This window comes from Balaenoptera borealis (assembly GCF_965194805.1).
Source record: "Balaenoptera borealis genome assembly, chromosome: 5".
In the NCBI taxonomy this organism is placed as follows: Eukaryota; Metazoa; Chordata; class Mammalia; order Artiodactyla; family Balaenopteridae; genus Balaenoptera; species Balaenoptera borealis.
The window spans coordinates 97,324,020-97,342,053 of NC_138862.1; the positions used below are offsets into that span (position 1 = coordinate 97,324,020).

The window sequence follows — 18,034 nt, forward strand, 5'->3', positions numbered from 1 at the left end:
AGAATGTGGCCCCCAGCCTGGCAGGATGACCACGGTGGAGCCCCAGAATACCACGCTCTGAGTATTAACCTAGAAACCATGGCTGCTTTTGCAGAAGGCCTGCAGTTCAGAGGACCTCTCCAGGGGACCTTGCTTAGAGATGAGTGATAGAAGACTGTCAACATGATCAGAGTAGCCCGTAGCAAATGATAGTGCTGTGTGGTTTTGGTCACAAATTCCAATGTAGAATTAAGTTAAAAGTGGCAAAAAACGAGCCTTCCCTTAACCCAGATGTACCAGCACATAGTTAGCAGAAGACATGGTAGGTTTTCTTGCCTTTGGCTTCTAATACTTAGATAATAAACCATTAACGAATGTTTAGCAGCTGGCATATGTGTGTGAAACCAACTTATGTAGTCATAATTTGTTTCTAGAGAATTAAGGAAATGACTTAGAAGTGAGGAGAGGGGCTGTGCATGCAGCTCCTGAAAAGGATTTTAAGAACAGAGAAAAGTTGGGTTTATACAAAGTAGTAATCTTTACTGAAGGAAATTTTTTTTATTATTAATCCGTCCTCTATTGTACAGGAACATTGTTTATGATTTTGAATGAACTATATACTGTTCATTTCCCTTAAAGCCAAAAATCTAATGGTCATGGTTTAAAAATATCGGATTTTAGAGGCGGAAGTCTAATCCAATACACAAAAGTGGCTACACTTTCTTACAGTATACCACTATAATTTGTCTAGTCAAAATTATTTCAGAAAATAAATAAGTTAAAGATATAATGTGTCAAATTTGAATACTTGTTTTTTGGTCCAGGTTATAACTTCGTTAAGCTGAGGGGTGTTCTAACCTCTTGTTTTTGTCATCTAGACTATTGTGATGAACTATTAAACTGTAGATATTTTGTGGGCACGTTAAACAGCATGAAGCAAATGTTAGTATAAAGTTTGACCACATGTTATAAAGTGTTTATAATTTGTAAATTTATGGAAACTTTAGAACAATCTGTGATACAGGTATTTTGATTCTAATTTTATAGGTAAGGAGGCTGACAATAATTCTGTAATCCACAGACTCAATATTGTCCTCTTAATACTATACCACAACTGTCTCTCGACTGGTGTGTTCTGAGTCTACCCACGGCTTAATCCACCAAATCAAAATGCAGTATTTCCAGCACGTGTTCAGTCTTTATTTGATAACATACTTTAGCACAGGGGCAATAGATACATATTGACTGCAGCCAGGTATACAGTTTCTTCTGAAGAATGTATGTAAGACCTCTCTATAATTTGCCTCACCCCATATTCTCATTCTACAAATTAAAATGTTCCCATGTCACAGTGGGAAAAGGAGGAAGCTAGTGGGAGAAACGGCATCTTTGGGTGACTGTATCTCACTATTTCAATGGTTCAAAATAGTCCCCATTACTCATTGGCATGGGCACTGTGGTAAAATTGGGAAGACCTTGACCTCCTAAAGTTGTCATTATTAATATTCGAGAAAGCCTGTTTTAGGAAACAACACTGATCAAATGAAGAAGGTATGGGATTCAAAATAAGTTGCCCTATAGATAATAGTCTTTTTCACAAAAGGCTTTCTCTCCCCTCAGGTACGGCCACATCGTCGCCTCATTCTGAACTGGAAAGTACAGGTGCGATTCTCGATGACAAGGAAGATGCTTACTTCACAGAAATTCGAAATTTCATCGGGAATAGCAACCATAGCAGCCAGTCTCCCAGGAACACAGAAGAGAGGTAAAGCATGTTTTTTCCTCTTTAAAGTCGATGGTTTCACAAATGAACGTTTTCAAATACATTTGCAGTGCTCACTCTTGTGACACTACTTTACTCCTGCCACCAATGGCTCGTATTTATTTAGTGCAGATTAAATACCAAATGGTCTTCTAAGCACTTTATATTATTAGTTAACTTAATTACCCTAATAACCCTATGAGATGGCGACTATTGTTATACAATTTTATCAGTGAAGGAATGGAGACATCGAAGGTTAAATAACTTGCCCAAGGTCACGTAAGTAATAAATGGGATTCAACCGGGATCTGTGGTTCCAGAGCCCAGGCTTTTACCACCGTTCTGTTCTGCCTCTCTTGATAGCTGATTAGAATATTTGATCAAAACTTTCCAACTAGAAGGGAAAGCCACCACAGGGGTTCAGTTGAATCACTGACTAACAGTGTTTACTATTATAGATCATATGATATATAATGTATACAGAGAGTATATGACTATATATATTATATGACTGTATATATATCTGTATGTATATCTATCTGTATATATTTATACATACCTGTAGATAATTACATATAAAATACTTATTGAATGTCATCCAAATATCTTTTTAGAAACCGTTTGTGACTTCGGAATAAGATTCTATCCCTTCCTTATATGCTCTCAGGTGCATCCTCATTTAATTCTGGCATGTTTGTTTCAGTGGGTGTAATCATCCTTGTTTTCAATGACCTGGTGCACTGGCTCGCTCTTGTCATTATCAACATCAAGCACATATGGCTTAATTCATATAGAAAAACTTTTAATGCTGCTGATAATGATAATGAATACTTATCTAGTATTTTACATTTTATGTGATGTAAATGAAACATTATTTTACCCAAACTACTGGGTTTAATTTTTCTTATCTATAAGTTACCATTAAGTATCTGACATTGAGAACTATGTTGTTCTGAATATAACTATCCAATGGCCTGTTAAATTAGGATGCTGCAATGTACATTTTAATGTAACCGGAAATTAATGAAAGTTCCATGACTTTTTATCATGCAAGTGTTATTGTTAGTGTTCTCTATTTTTGATGCTATTAAAAGTCAAAGTTAATTGTTTTAGGTACTTTTTCCATTAAGGCAAGTATCAAATAAACATTATTTTCCAAGATAACATAAAAATATATGACCACTCTGTTCTTCAACTTGTATAAAATTGTTTCTAAGGGAACAAGGAGAGAAGATCTGCTATTGCATGACTCTTCCCAGCCTCTCAGAAGTCTGATAAAACTATAACTTTGTGCAGTTGGATGTCTTTCCCTCTGCTCGCCCATGTGTGTGTGTGTGTGTGTGTGTGTGTGTGTGTGTGTGTGTGTGTGTATGTGAGAGAGCAAGCGAGAGAGAGAGAGAGAGAGAGAGAGAGAGAGGTGAGGCAGATATCAGAAGTACAAAGTACTAAGGACAAGTAAGAAAGACAGTCATGATCTTTTGATAATTTTGACATTTTGTTAATGATAGTTACATGATACAAATAAGAAATAGCGAACAAAAAGCACCATTTGTGTTCTGAGACTCCTATTCAGATTTCGAGCCCTTAGCCGGAGATTTGTGAACCATAAAGCTGCAACATCTGGCTTCAACATGTCTAAACAGCGTAGAAGTAAGAAGACTGAGTCATCCAACTTTTCTCCCCTCAACTCCTATCAGACTACTTTTGATGAATAATTTAACCCCCATAAATTGCCACATTTGAAAGCATAATTAACAAATAGGTTTTCTTAATCACGTTGGCTTTGTTACTTTTGGTTTTCATCCATGCACTCTTTTGTTCTTTTACTTTTTCTTTCATTTCTTTAAAACAACAATTTCGATCCATTCAAGCTAGCAAGTTGGCAGTGTAACTGGAAACTAATAATTTATGTCTGTGAAAAACATGTTTTCATCATTCTTTGATAAAAGAGGTTAAGAGACGGATTGTATAAAAAAACTTAATGATGATATGACTTTTTCTGGTCAAATGAATTTTTACTGTGTGCATCTGTCACATCCCCAATTGTTTTATTTATGTATTTTTTTGCCCTGAGAAATCTAAGTATTAAATTATACTCATTTTTTTTAATGTGGGAAAGTGATGGGGATCTATCGCTGATACCTGATTTTCCATAATCTGAAAAATAGTTACATTAAATGTGAAAATTGTACATGACTATAACAATAATTTAGCAGTCTCAGCAAGTTTTCTGAATTAGTAAATAGGTAAAGGAGCAAGACAAAATTGAAAGATTCTGAATGACCCAGGAATCAGGACACCTGGATGCCTAGGATGATTTAATTTCTAACAAGCTTTCTGTACTTGGTCAAGTGCCTTAACTTCTCTGATCATACATCTTTAAAAGGAGGAAGTTAGGAGGAGAGATTCAAAACATTTATAATTGTTTTATAACAGTTTCAACTTTAAAATCTTACAATGAAACTTAAATTCAAGTTACACATATTTTAATGTTTACTTTAAAGCCTGAAAAGCTTATCCTGGTTTCATAAATGCCCTCAAACGTTTTAAACGGGGACTTCTATGTTATTAAGCTTTTTTTATAATTAAACTTTTGAATCACATATTGTAATCCTTGCCACCACAGACTAAAATGTTACAGATGGCTTTTTAAATATAATAGTCTTCTTTTGCATCATTATGTTATACACACTTGCTAAGTAAGCTTCAAAAGATATTTGTACAATTACATTTTTATATCATTTCCCACTCCAGTGTTATCCTGGGAAACAAGGAATTTTTTTACATTCAGATCATCCAGGATAATTTGAACAAAGTACGAATAAATGAGCACTCAAACACTTTCAAGTCTCAGTAGAGTGTTTAAGTGCCATATACCCACCAATGTCACCTAGAAATAGCAAATACTGGTTAGTCCTTGGCAGCCACTTTAACATTTTCTTTGAACTCTTAGATTCACTTGAAGCATGTGTATTGAAGCTTTGGCAATGTTGCTCAGGGGTATGAGTTTTCCAGAAATCTATTCTTTTAAATGGTGCATACTTATATGGTAATTAGGTAACTTTACTTAGAGAAAACCTTTGTGTGCTTTTTATATCATATATAACAATGTCATTTATCAAGCAAAGGCCTGATAAGAAATAGGAGACTGAGATTGTTTTCCCAGTTCGACCAGAGGCTCTATTTATAATCTGAATAATCACACAATTTTTTTTTTCTTCATTTTCTCATCTGTGAGGTTACATTGTTTTCCCATGGTTGCCATAAAGCATAAACAATAAAAAATTTGCTCTAGAAATGTTGAAAATTAAATTGTTGCTTGGAAGACGTGATCATAGAGCTAACTGCACGTTTAAAAATGATACCAGTAATTGAACCTCTTTCTTTTTTTATGCTTTTGAAAGAATGAATGGCAGTCACTTTAAAGATGAAAAGGCTTTGGTGACCAGTCAAAATTCAGACTTACTGGATGATGAAGAGGTGGAAGACGAGGTGTTGTTAGATGAGGAGGACGAAGACAACGATATTACTGGGAAAACAGGAAAGGAACCAGGGACAAGTAATTTACATGAAGGAAACCATGAGGATGACTATGAAGACACCAGCACCCTGGAGATGAGTTGCAAGACGTCCCCAATGAGGTGAGAAGCAAGAGTAGATCCATGTAGGGTTACAATTCCTGCTGCTCTGTTCTTCCATTAGTGCACTATTCCAGGTGATAAGCAATTTGCGAGCAATAAATTATAAAAACTACACTTGAATTAGCAAGGCATACACAGTGGATTAATTTCTAAAGATGGAAACAAAGTGGCCATCAACATAATCCGCAAGCATAAAAATACATCAGTATTTGTGGAACTCTGATTAACCTGAGGAAGGAAGGGTAAATGAAAGCTACACAAGTACACAATCACTTATTTAGACTCTACCTATTTCTACTCAAAGAAAAATAGAGATTTCAACATAATCTAATTTATTCAATTTATCTGGTGTGTTATTATTCAAATATTATTGAGATAGATTTCACTTTACTTGATATATTTGGAACCTATATAGATGATAGATATTTAAATGGAAAAAATTAGCCCAATAGTTAAATTGATGGGAATTTTATTATATTTTCATATGGATAATTGGTGCCAAACGAGTATAATCGTAACTGGCTTTATTTTAAATGGAAATTATAAACATATGAATTCTGTCTCCACGGCATTGCTGACTTCCCATGTCATTGACTTTAATTCTTTATCTCAAATATACTCTTGCTTTAGTCATGAAAAATCTTAAAAGAAATATATTTATAAGATAGAATATTTGTAAGCTTTTTAAAGAACCCAAGAATTGATGCAGGCTACTTTCTACTGCAAATATAATATGACGTTTGACAAGTGTATAGACTCAAATGAAAAGTGATTTGGTTGGATATCAAACTGAAAAAGAAAAAAAAACCCTATGTGCTTTCCCATTGGTTCATTTTAGGTATAAAGAGGAAGAATATAAAACTGGACTTTCTGCTCTAGATCATATAAGGCACTTCACAGATAGCCTCAAAATGAGGAAAATGGAAGATAATCAATATACTGAAGCTGAGGTGTCTTCTTTCAGTGCTTCCCATGTGCCAGAGGAACTTAAACAGCCGTTACACAGAAAGTCCAAATCACAGGTACATACTTTCCTGCAGTATAGCATCCTGATGACATTGTGCCTTTGACACCAAAGGCAGATACTCTTTGCAATGTTCTAGAATCTGAGCAGGCTCAGATGCTTTACTCAAAACGTTCAAATCTTTGTCTATGACCGAATCCAAAATAGTCAACCCCTACGGCAATTAATATGACTGGATTCTGCACAGAAATTTCTGTGTCAAAGCCTGACCTCCAATAATCTTCTCTTTCCTTTGCAATTACCTTACCTATGTATAGATGGTCCATAATGTTTGCTTGCACCTATTTGTATATTACTTCAGAATTATTTTCTAATGCTTCGTGTCTATAAGTTTTGTCAACCTAATTGCATTTTGAGATTTTTGGAAAGTGAATTCTGTCCTCTATTTTTGTTTCTTACTGTACATAATTAATAAACAAGTCATCTAATGATAGAATTTAGGAGTAAACAGAGGGTCAGAGATGAAATGAATTGCCAAAAGTCTGTAGCAACTTAATGGCAAACCTGGAAATAAACCCTATCGATTTTTATTGAATGAATGAATGAATGAATGAGTGGTACCCAAGTTCACTGAGGTCTATAGCAATCTATCAGCACTATGGTAACCAAAATAAATCCATTTAAGGATCTATAAATACCACTGAACAGAGCTTCGGTTCTTTTTTCACAAAAAAGGGAAGTCAGTCCTTTCTACTTGACATCTGCACTCTACCAGGTTGTTTATTCAGGACCATTTTAAAGAAAGAAAAAAGAAACTTTCTGTTGTTATATCTGTTGGTCACTTTGGTCTAATTGTTTGATCCAGAGTTCATTTTAGAGGTGGCCTGACATATCAAACCATGTGACCATATTAACTCCTACATTTGGAAATTTCTTATTTGGATGAGATGTTTTGCACTGGTCTTAACAGCAAATGTGGTCATATCACAACTAAAGTGGGGAAAACATTATTCCAATGGGATAATACAAATTTGAAAATATCAGTAAAGTCAATAAAAAGTCTTAAGATATCACATATGGTAATAGGCAACATAAATATTCTTTCTGAATTGAAGTGAAAGCACCCACCCTCAACTCTGGAGCTGCCTAGCTCCATAAACTTGAGAACATCACTTCACAACTATGGGTACCATTTCCTCATTGTAAAGTGGAGTGAGTGGAGAAGATGTCTAATATCCCTTCCTGCTCTATCATTGAATGAGGATAAAAATGAATTTTTCATTTTCTAACATTAAAAGTAAACCAGCCAGAGTAGACATCTCATTTTCACGTGGAGACAGCCGTAAGAAGTGGCCAGTATATTTTTTTGACTCTTGATTTCCCATTCTTCCTTGCTAGTGGATCAGAGAAAGTGGGGGAGCCAGCTTTTCTTTCTTTTTCTAAAATTTCTTTTAATTATTCCACCCCAAATTATGACATTATAAGGCACAATACCTGAAAATTCCTGAAACTGTCACAGTGATAGAAAGCAAAGGGTCCTGGGAACTTAAAGATAATGGAAATGATGTATTTCAGTACCAGCATTTTGATATATAAAGTCCTGGCCCAGCTGGGCTAACAATTACCTTCACAAGAAGTACTTGCATTTTGCAATTTTAGCTCATATTTTTATTGTTACTTGATAATGTCATATATATATCAATCTGAAGATGGTCATGCCTTTTTGCAAACTGACTTTGTTTCATGAGACTTTATTCATTCATTCAGTTGTCATTAACTGTCAGTTATGTGCTCGGCACTGATCCTTGTGCATGAAAATGTTTATTTCCTTTGATTACCAAAAGGCAGACATTCCATATTTATCATTTTCTAGAATCTGAATAGATTCAGATGCTTTACTCAAAACTCATATATTTACTCTGTGATTTTTATAGTGATTGAATCCAAAATAGTTGACCAATACAACAGTGGCTGCCTTCTGTATGGAGTTTTCCCTGAAAAACCCTATCCTACAAAAATTAGTTTCATGATAACAGGTACTGTTTACATGAGGGACACTAAGCTAAGCACTTTATGTAAGTTAGTGCTTGTGGTTCCTCCACAACCATTGGAGGTAAGTTTTTGTTATTATTATCCACATCTCATATGAGGGAAGTAACCTTGAAAGATTAAGCAACTTGCCCAAGGTCACGCAGCTAGCTGAATAGAGGCAGGTTAAAAGCCAGGATTAAAACTCAGGATTTTGGGTCTTCCCTGGTGGCGCACTGGTTAAGAATCCTCCTGCCAATGTAGAGGACACGGGTTCAAGCCCTGGTCTGGGAAGATCCCACATGCCTCAGAGCAACTAAGCCCGCCAGCCACAGCTACTGAAGCCCACGTGCCTAGAGCCCGTGCTCCGCAACAAGAGAAGCCGCCACAATGAGAAGCCCAGGCACCGCAACGAAGAGTAGACCCCACTTGCCACAACTGGAGAAAGCCCGTGCACCGCAATGAAGACCCAACGCAGGCAAAAATAAATTAAAAAAAAAAAAAAAACCTCAGGATTTCAAAATTTTTCTTGTAATCCCTTTTATTTTTCCACATATCAGAATGAGTTAAAAAAAAAAAGAAAGAATGAGTTTTGTTAAAACCATTTCAGAATAGTGTTCATCTTGATCTCTAAATGTGGGTATGTAATTGGAATAAAGTTCAATGCTCACTTCACCCACACTTTAAACCCTACAAAGGACAAAGACTCTATGTTATTTATCCTTGATTCCCTGGGACATAGCACAGTGCCTGGCATAGAGTAGATGCTTAAGAAATATTTGTAACATGTCTGCTGGGATTTTGTAGAGGTCCAGAAGGCAAATAGCATACATAAAAGTCAAATGTGTACATTGAGAGCAATCACCCAGCAAATCAAAATCAGTCTGCGAGAGCAGATTTTCTAACTGAATGTCATGATTACGGAAGAAACCACAGACCGGCCACATGTCTCAGCACGACTCCCAGAGATGAAATTCTGCTTAACAACAGAGGCATTTTGTCTTTGTTTACCAACGGTGGAATGTCTTTGGCAGGACTTTAATGATTCCTCTTCAGCAGCATTTTGACAAGCAAGTTTAGCAGTGGATGAGACCAACAAATCAACAGTGAAAAGTTCACTCCTAAGTCAAGACCAAACATTTCATTTGAATATTTTACTTGGCAGCAAATGGGGAGATTCTCTGAACAGTTATTTAGACTTTGACTTTGAGCACCCCTGTGCACCTTATGCTGGCAGATACTAGAGCACAGGGGTTAGAACTTTCTTGGGTCTTGTGTTTTGTTTTATTTTTTGGTAGAACCGACTTGATTTACCTCAACTTTCAAGGTCTTTGAGTGTCAGCATTGAATACTTCAAGTGTGGAGGGGAAATGGACAAAGCATTCAAAGCTGGGCAGAAATAAGTTTTACTTATGCCTCCTCCCCTCTAGGTGAGTGACTCTGGGCGAGTCATTTCACCTTCAGTGCTCTCAATTATCCAGTGCAGGAGTCCGTGGGACTGTTTCCTCTCGACCACAGTGCTGTCAAGGCAGGCCTGTCTCTTATTTGTATTTGCAGTTTCAGTTGTAAGCATTCAGTAATATTGTGGGTGAGTTGAACATGTGCATAGACAGTGGATGGATGGTTATTATAGTTAAGGTCGGGGAGGGGTATGACTTCTGTTTTTTAATGGGGGCACTGTTGTCATTCTAGGTTGGGTCATTAATTTTTTGTTCTGCAGACTGTGTCACTTTTGTGGCCCCGAGGCAATGAAGGCCAGCCGTAACTCCATGTCGTTATAACACAAGAAAATGTCCCGCACTCTTCCAAACACACCCATGAGGGATGATCTTTCTCAGGGTCCCTTCTCTTTGTAACATTCACCAAAGATATCCTTCGAATGGAAAGTGATGTTTTTCAAATGCCATTTACCAAGTCTCTCCTTTTTACCTCAGGCATATGCTATGATGTTGTCATTGTCCGACAAGGAGTCCCTCCATTCTTCATCCCACAATTCTTCCAACGTGTGGCACAGTATGGCCAGGGCTGCGGCGGAATCCAGTGCTATCCAGTCCATAAGCCACGTATGACATTCCCAAGGTCGACCAGAATGGGACCAAGTCCAACGGTAGCATGGCTCTTTCACATAGGACTATTTAAAAGACTGCTGAGCAGAATGCCTTATAAACCTGAAGGGTCACTCATGTAAAGTCTGGGGACCTTAAACTGAATGATTAAAAAAAAAAAAAAAAAGAAAGAAAGAAAGAAAGAAAAAGAAACTATTTATTCTCGATATTTTGTTTTGCACAGCAAAGGCAGCTGCTGACTTCTGGAGGATCAATGCGACTTAAAATGATTCAATAAAAATGAAAAACTTGCTGGGCAGAAAGCGTCTTCCCGTTCACCTTGCCCCTGGGAGTGGGTGGGTGAGAGGAGCAGTTAAGATGGCAGCATTGATATGAATGAACACTCCATAGAAACTGAATTCCTTTTTGTACAAGATCACCTGACACATGATTGGGAACAGTTGCTTTTAATTACAGATTTAATTTTCTTGCTTTGTTAAAGTTTTATGTAATTTAACCCTTCGAAGACAGAAGTAGTTGGATGAAATGCACACTTGATTATTATAGAAACTGATAACAGGGAGTATTTTTTTCCCATTAACTTTTGCCTTCTTTAAGTACATTGTTTAAAACGAGGGAACAAGGGTATGTGTATATTGTAAACTATGGATGTTCAATGCTCAAAGAGGTTAAGTCAGTGAAGTAACCTGTTCATCACCAGTACCGCTGTACCACTACGCTAATAGAAGGTTTGCCAAATCCTTGTAATAACATCTTAATTTTAGACAATCATGTCACTGTTTTTTAATGTTTAATTTTTTGTGTGTGTTGCGTGTATCATGTATTTATTTGTTGGCAAACTATTGTTTGTTGATTAAAATAGCACTGTTCCAGTCAGCCACTACTTTCTGACGTCCGAGGCACACCCCTTTTTGAATTTCAAGGACCAAGGTGACTCGACCTGTGTATGGGAGTGCCAAATGGTGTTTGGCTTTTCTTAACATTCCTTTTTTTGTTGTTGTTTTGTTTTCCTTCTTAATGAGCTAAATACGAATAGATGCAACTTAGTTTTTGTAATACTGAAATTGATTGAATTGTATAAACGATTATAATTTCTTTCATGAAAGCATGATTCTTCTGATTAAAAACTGTACCCCATATTTTACGCTGGTTGTCTGCAAGCTTGTGCGTTGTTATGTTCATGTTAATCCTATTTGTAAAATGAAGTGTTCCAGACCTTATGTTAAAAGAGAGACGTAAATAACAGACTGTATTCAGTTATTTTGCCCTTTATCGAGGAACCAGATTTGTTTTCTTTTTGTTTGTAATCTCATTTTGAAATAATCGGCAAGTTGAGGTACTTTCTTCCAATGCTTTGTACAATATAAACTGTTATGCCTTTCAGTGCATTACTATGGGAGGAGCAACTAAAAAATAAAGACTTACAAAAATGGTTATTTTTCCCACAGTGTGGTATTTTCCCTTCTCATGCAATTTTGGTTTCCCTTTGGGATCCAATGATTTAAAGATATGCTGTCTGGGACTTTGATGCCCTAATAGATACATGGAATGTAGAGCATGTGTGTATAGTTTTGAGATGACATGAAGGATAGCCCTTGGCCCAGAGGGACTAGGACTATCTCCCACTCATTGCTCTGGACTTTCTCCATGTGGTACAAAGTCAGGGCTCAGGTGCAACACTACATGGTCCTTGGGATCACCCCATGTCTGCAGTACCCGTTTTAGTTAGGACAGAGCAACCTACAGTTTTTCTTCTCGATTTTACCTAGTGCCTGCCAAAAGGCATTGTGTTTCTTATTTTTGTTTTTAATTACCCAAATACTGTTAATTGATTCCCAAAGTGGTGGGGACCCTTTAACTTTTCTATGATCATTTTAAGTCTTTGTCCACATGCAAAATATCATATTTTCATGGTTAGAATCAGAGGGTAGATTTGATTTCGAGTTTTCTTTCTCTACCAAAAAAACCCACAAAAACTGCATATTGCTACAAATTCTTCAAAATAATCATTTAGCAGTTGCTCCGTATTCCATCAGGTTTGATGTACTATGATGTCTTTAACCATTCAGATTTTGTTGAAAATTTATGTTTTCTGCTTTTCACTAGTGTAAGCTATGGTATTTTAATTTTTATGCACATAATTGCTTCTGTGTGTTCATATATGTACACACAGAGTTGGAATGTGAGGAGTGGTATTTCCATACAATAAATTCTCTGGTGGGAGAGCCATTATGAATATTTTTTGCACCTTAAATATAATGCCAACTGTTTTAGAATATGGTTATTTCAACTTGGCCAGCTGTAGAGGTTTTAACAAGGTCTGCATATTAAATAAGTATGACACGTGGAAGTAGATCCAGACTAATTTCTCCGTTTGTTTATTTATTCATTCTTAGCCAAAATGCCAGATACAGGGAAACCTCCTCACATCCTTTCTAAATGTCAATAGTATAAGAATTAAATATGTGGGGTATAAATATTGATTTTTTAAATAGAAAGTGTGCACAGGAAGTGCTGAGAAAATATACTAAAGCTATAAATCTGGTGTATACAGACGAGAAGAAGAATCTAGTGTTTGAGATATAAGAACAACACATTCGAGAAAGTGGAGACTGGGAACGTGTTGTGCATTTTCCTTTGTTTTAAAGAAAATACCTATAAATTCTGAAGCCATTCTAATACTCCCGTCGCTACTGAATTCTTGTTAGACTCTGAGCATGACATTTCAGTAGTTTGCTAATGCTTAGTGCCTCCAAATTCCAAAGAGGCTTTCAAGCCTTACATTTCTGCTTTCTTTTACATTCATCTCTCCAGCAGTCCACCGCACAGCCCTGTGGGGAGGCCGTGAGATGCGGTAGAGACAATATTGGATTTGGAAGCTAAAGGCCTGGGTTTGAATTGTGGCTCCATTACTTTAGCGGCTTTGAGGTCTCGGGCAAGTCACATACCTTTCAGAATCTCATCTGTGAAACCAGGGTAATAATACCTGCTTCTCCTGCTACTGCACTGGGTTTCTGTGGATGTTGAAAATCAAAATACATTTTTAGAAATATTTGGCAAAAGTTCTACACATGCAGGCGCTTCATAATTTTTATGGTGATAAGAGAATAGAATGTGTGTGTGTGTATACACACGTACACAAACACTGTGCTAAGAAGAAATTTTTAGAATATAACAGAAATCTGTTCTAGAGTGTATAAAAGTGGATATGGACCTTTTTTTGGAAAAGATGTTAGAGATGTTTCTTTTTAAATTTTTTTTATTGAAGTATAGTTGATTTACACTGTGTTAATTTCAGGTGTTCAGCAAAGAGATTCAGTTATACATATGTGTGTGTGTGTATATATATATACATATATATTCTTTTTCAGATTCTTTTCCCTTATAGGTTATTACAAAATACTGAGTATAGTTCTCTGTGCTATACTAGGTCCTTGTTTGTTATCTACTTTATATATAGCAGTGTGTATCTGTTAACCCCAAACTCCTAATTATGTTTCTTGAACAAATATGTAACTTTGAAAAATAAAGAAAACTCAGCCCTTTGAAAACATGAGCCATCCAGTCTGATTGTTGAGAGCTCTCCAAAAATCCAAGGACAGTTAAGAAAACATATTCAAAGAATAAGCACACTCACACTTTTATTTTCAGATAATGACCATCAACCAGTCTTTTTTTTCTGCACAGAATAAATAAAATGAGTTATTCATTTTTTAAACTGCCTGTTACGCCAATGTCATGCTGGGAATGTGTATATCCATGAGCTCCATTAATCATCACAGTAAGCCTGCATGCAGGAAGTATTATTCCTGTTTCACAGATGAGGAAACTGGAGCTCAGAGAGTTTAAGAACCTACTTCAAAGTCACCCTGCTTGGATCTGGCTGGCTGAGAATCCAGGAGTGCCTGCCTCCTTAGCCCACACTTAGGCAAGCGTCTCAGAACTCCTGGTTCAGGCGCAGCTAAAGAACTCCAAAAAGGACTGTTCCAAACCAAGGCTATGTGCCCACAGAGAGTAAGGCTGTTGGACATGCAAATGTGCCCCGGAGACATTTAGGCGTCTGAGTCTTGGCTGTGAAGGGTTTGAAAGGTGGGCACCAAGCACTGGTTCCCGGGCTTTTTCTATTCAGGTTATCTCAAGTCAGAACCAATGACACCAGTGCTTTTAAAAGATCCTAAATGCTTCCTTAATAAGAGAAGGGCCTGAGTCATCTTGTTTACAAATTTTTAGCAGGTATCTTGAGTTTCCTCCTAATCCTTTTTGAAAAAGAACTTTTGAAATTAGTAACATGGCATGAGTTAAACCCTTTTTAGATGGTTAGCAGACTCATGAGAGAAATCAAATGTGAAAGCAAGTATAGTTAAAATGTGTACGCATTTCATTTTCCCCAGGTTCAAAGAATTCTTAATGGAAAGATTGTGGAGAGAAGTGGGAAGAGTAAAATGAAAAGAGCTAGTAGACTGGGTCCAAGAGCCCCAAAGAGAGTTTAGAGAGCCAGCCAGCTCTTCCCCCAAGAGACCTAGGTTAGAATTTAATTGTTCATTATATTCTGCATAACTCATTTCTGAATACAAGAGACTGTCCTTGGTGCAACATGTAGAAAGTGTTTAAAATATTTAGAAGAAGGATGTAGGGTGGCAACTATAAAAAAAAAAAATCCAGACATTAACAAGTGCTGGCAAGAGTGTAAAGAAATTGGAACTTTTGTGTACTGTTGGTGGGAAAGTAAAATGGTGCAGCCACTATGGAAAACAGTATGGCAGTTCCTGAAAATATTAAAAGTAGAATTATCATATGATCTAGCAATTCCACTTCTGGGTATACATCCAAGAGGAATTGAAAGCAGGATCTCAAAGAGATTTTGTACACTCATGTTCATAGCAACATTATTCTCAATAGCCAAGAAGTAAAAGCAACTCAAGTTTCCATCAATGAATGAATTAGATAAACAAAATGTGTAATATACAAACAATGGAGTATTATTCAGTCTTAAAAAGGAAGAAAATTCTGACATATGCTACAACATCGATAACCTTTGAGGACGTTATGCTAAGTGAAATAAACTAGCCACGAAAAGACAAATACTGTGATTCCACTCATCTGAGGCCCCTGGAGTAGTCAGATTCATAGAGCTAAAAGTAGGATGGTGGTTGCCAGTGTCTGGTGGCAGGAAGGAATAGGGAGCTGTTGTTTAATGGGTATAGAATTTCAGTTTTGCAAGATGAAAAGAGTTCTGGAGATTGGTTGCACAATAATGTGAATGCACTTACCACTACTGAATTGTACACTTAATATGGTTAAGATGATAAATTTTATGTTACGTATATTTTTACTCCAATTAAAAGGAAAAGAAATAATACAGTCTCTCTCTCTGTGGTTCTTTAAGGTGAAAGAACATAATTCTATTCAACTCAAACAGAAGCAAACTAAGAGAGCTCTTAATTGATGCATATAAGAGAGCTCATAACAATTGAAGGGAAAGCCAGGGACCCAGGCCTACAGCATAACCCAGAACCAGTGGGTAGGCAAAGCTGGAACCCACCTCTTAGGCTGTTATCATCAAGATGAATCAACTACCATTATGTTTAGCTTTTTTTTTGTCAGTCTGGGTCTAGATTAAAATTCTAGAGATAGAGCATGAAAATGGCTCTATTTAAAATCCTACTTGATCAAGAGAACCATTAAACTCATCTAAAGGTACGGGGCAGGAAAGGCCAGTCCCCATATAGCCAAAATGAGAGAATCCTCCCAAATAAGTGGGAATAAATTATGGATGTCAAAAGCAACAAATATCCACACCAGCTGATTGATAGGAAAACAAACAAATATGTGAGGGCCAATATTTTCATGGCAGGACACAGGGTTTGGTAATGTCAAGGGTAATCAGAGGCATAACATGATAGCACATGCAAAACTAGAACTGTTCCAGAAAACATAGACCTTAACCATCCTCCAAGGAATAATTGCTTCAATGAATTCTTGAAGTAAGGATTGTTGTTATATTTTTTTAAAGTGCTTCAACTATGACTCCTACTAATGACTGTACCAAGACTGGCAATAAAACTGTAGCCAAGTAGCCATGTACTGAGTAGTAGTAGTACTGAGAATTAAAGCGAATTGATTCATAAAAGTATTTTACAAACTTCTTTGGGGCACATGCAGTAATCATGGTGAGTAAGAAACTAAAGCATTTGTCTCAATAAAAAACATTCAGTAAGCCAGTGTCTGGAAAGGAAACCAGAAGCCACTCTAAATATTTTAAGCAGAGAGGGACTGAATGCAAAGGGTTGCATACAAAAGCATTGGAAGGGCTTTGACATACATACACTACTATGTATAAAAGAGATAACTAATGAGAATCTACTGTATAGCACAGGGAACGCTACTTAATGCTTTGTGGTGACCTAAATGGGAAGGCAATCCAAAAAAGAGGGGATATATGTATACGTATAGCTGATTCAATTTGCTGTACAGAAGAAACTAACACAACATTGAAAGCTTTGGAAGGGCTGAAAGAGCAAAAGGAAGAAAAGGATGTAAATCAGACTAGGAAGTGGCCTGTGACCCTCACCATGGAGTTGCAGAGCCAGGGCTGCTGCTGCTGGAATCTCCCTTCCTGCTGCCTTCTAACCTCCCACCAACGCCTTCCATTGCACGTCACTGGAAACCAGCTGGCAAGGGAGTCTGAGGAGTGAGGTTTTCAAGCATCCAGGCTCCTGTGATAAAGATGAATGCTAGGAAAGGTGCTGAGTGCCAACAGACCGTATCTGGCATGGGACCACTGAAACTAGATATACATACTAGTTTAATAGGAAAATCCTCCAATAACTTCCCACCGTTTTTAGAAAGGATATCAACACATCATGGCCTGCAGGGCCCTCCATGACCCAGTTTTTGCCTACCTCTCAAGTCTGTTCCCACTTGCTTGTCTCACATGTGTTCTTTACTTTCAGTCACCAAGTTCAACTCCACTTCCACGGACTTTGCACATTGTACGCTGTGAACTTGGAATGATTCCCCTCGTCTCTTTCTCAGTTCAGAACCCCTCTCCCCCAGCTTCTCCCTGTTGCCATGTTCTTGGTTGGCTAAATTAACTTACTCTTCAGATTTTAACTTATCTCTTACTTCCTCAGAGAAACTTTCCCTGATAACTCCTCACTCTTCTCCACCTGTTAATGTAAATTAAGTAGTCCTGTTGTAGCCTCTCATCAAAGCATTTACCACGTGTTCAGTGCGCCCATTACAATTTGTCATTGTATATATATTTGTAGGTGATTTAAGATCTTTACTCCTAAATTCTTAAGCTCCATGAGCGCACTAACTATGTGTACTTTGATCAATGTTTTGTCCCCAGTGACTAGGACAGAGTACGGCACCCTGTGGTTATTCTGTAAATTTCATTAAATCAATGGATGGACTCCAAACCATTCTCAGTGGTTACCTCCAGGAGTGGAGTGGAGAGAGTAACTTTTTACAGTGTACACTTTTATTTTAATGCTTTCAACGAGAATGAATTACTCTTGTGTTAAAAAAACAACATGTATTTCTTTTTATGAGCATACCTCATGAGCATGAGACTCTCAATTCCAAGAAT

At 37.0% G+C, this 18,034-nt stretch overlaps 1 protein-coding gene across 11 annotated transcripts in view; it reads left to right on the forward strand.

Moving 5' to 3' along the window:
* The window catches only part of MECOM (MDS1 and EVI1 complex locus), a 286,040-nt gene extending 274,168 nt beyond the window's left edge, over window positions 1-11,872 (forward strand). For 10 of the 11 annotated variants that reach the window (XM_082393888.1, XM_082393886.1, XM_082393884.1 and 7 more), the window contains 4 exons: window positions 1,600-1,744; window positions 5,146-5,382; window positions 6,221-6,404; window positions 10,309-11,872. In XM_082393888.1, the coding sequence (XP_082250014.1) occupies window positions 1,600-1,744; window positions 5,146-5,382; window positions 6,221-6,404; window positions 10,309-10,443 (701 nt within the window). In that variant the 3' untranslated portion in view covers window positions 10,444-11,872. The remainder of the gene's footprint in view (window positions 1-1,599; window positions 1,745-5,145; window positions 5,383-6,220; window positions 6,405-10,308) is intronic. The other variant, XM_082393889.1, reaches the window with a different exon arrangement.
* Window positions 11,873-18,034: the final 6,162 nt, after the last annotated feature.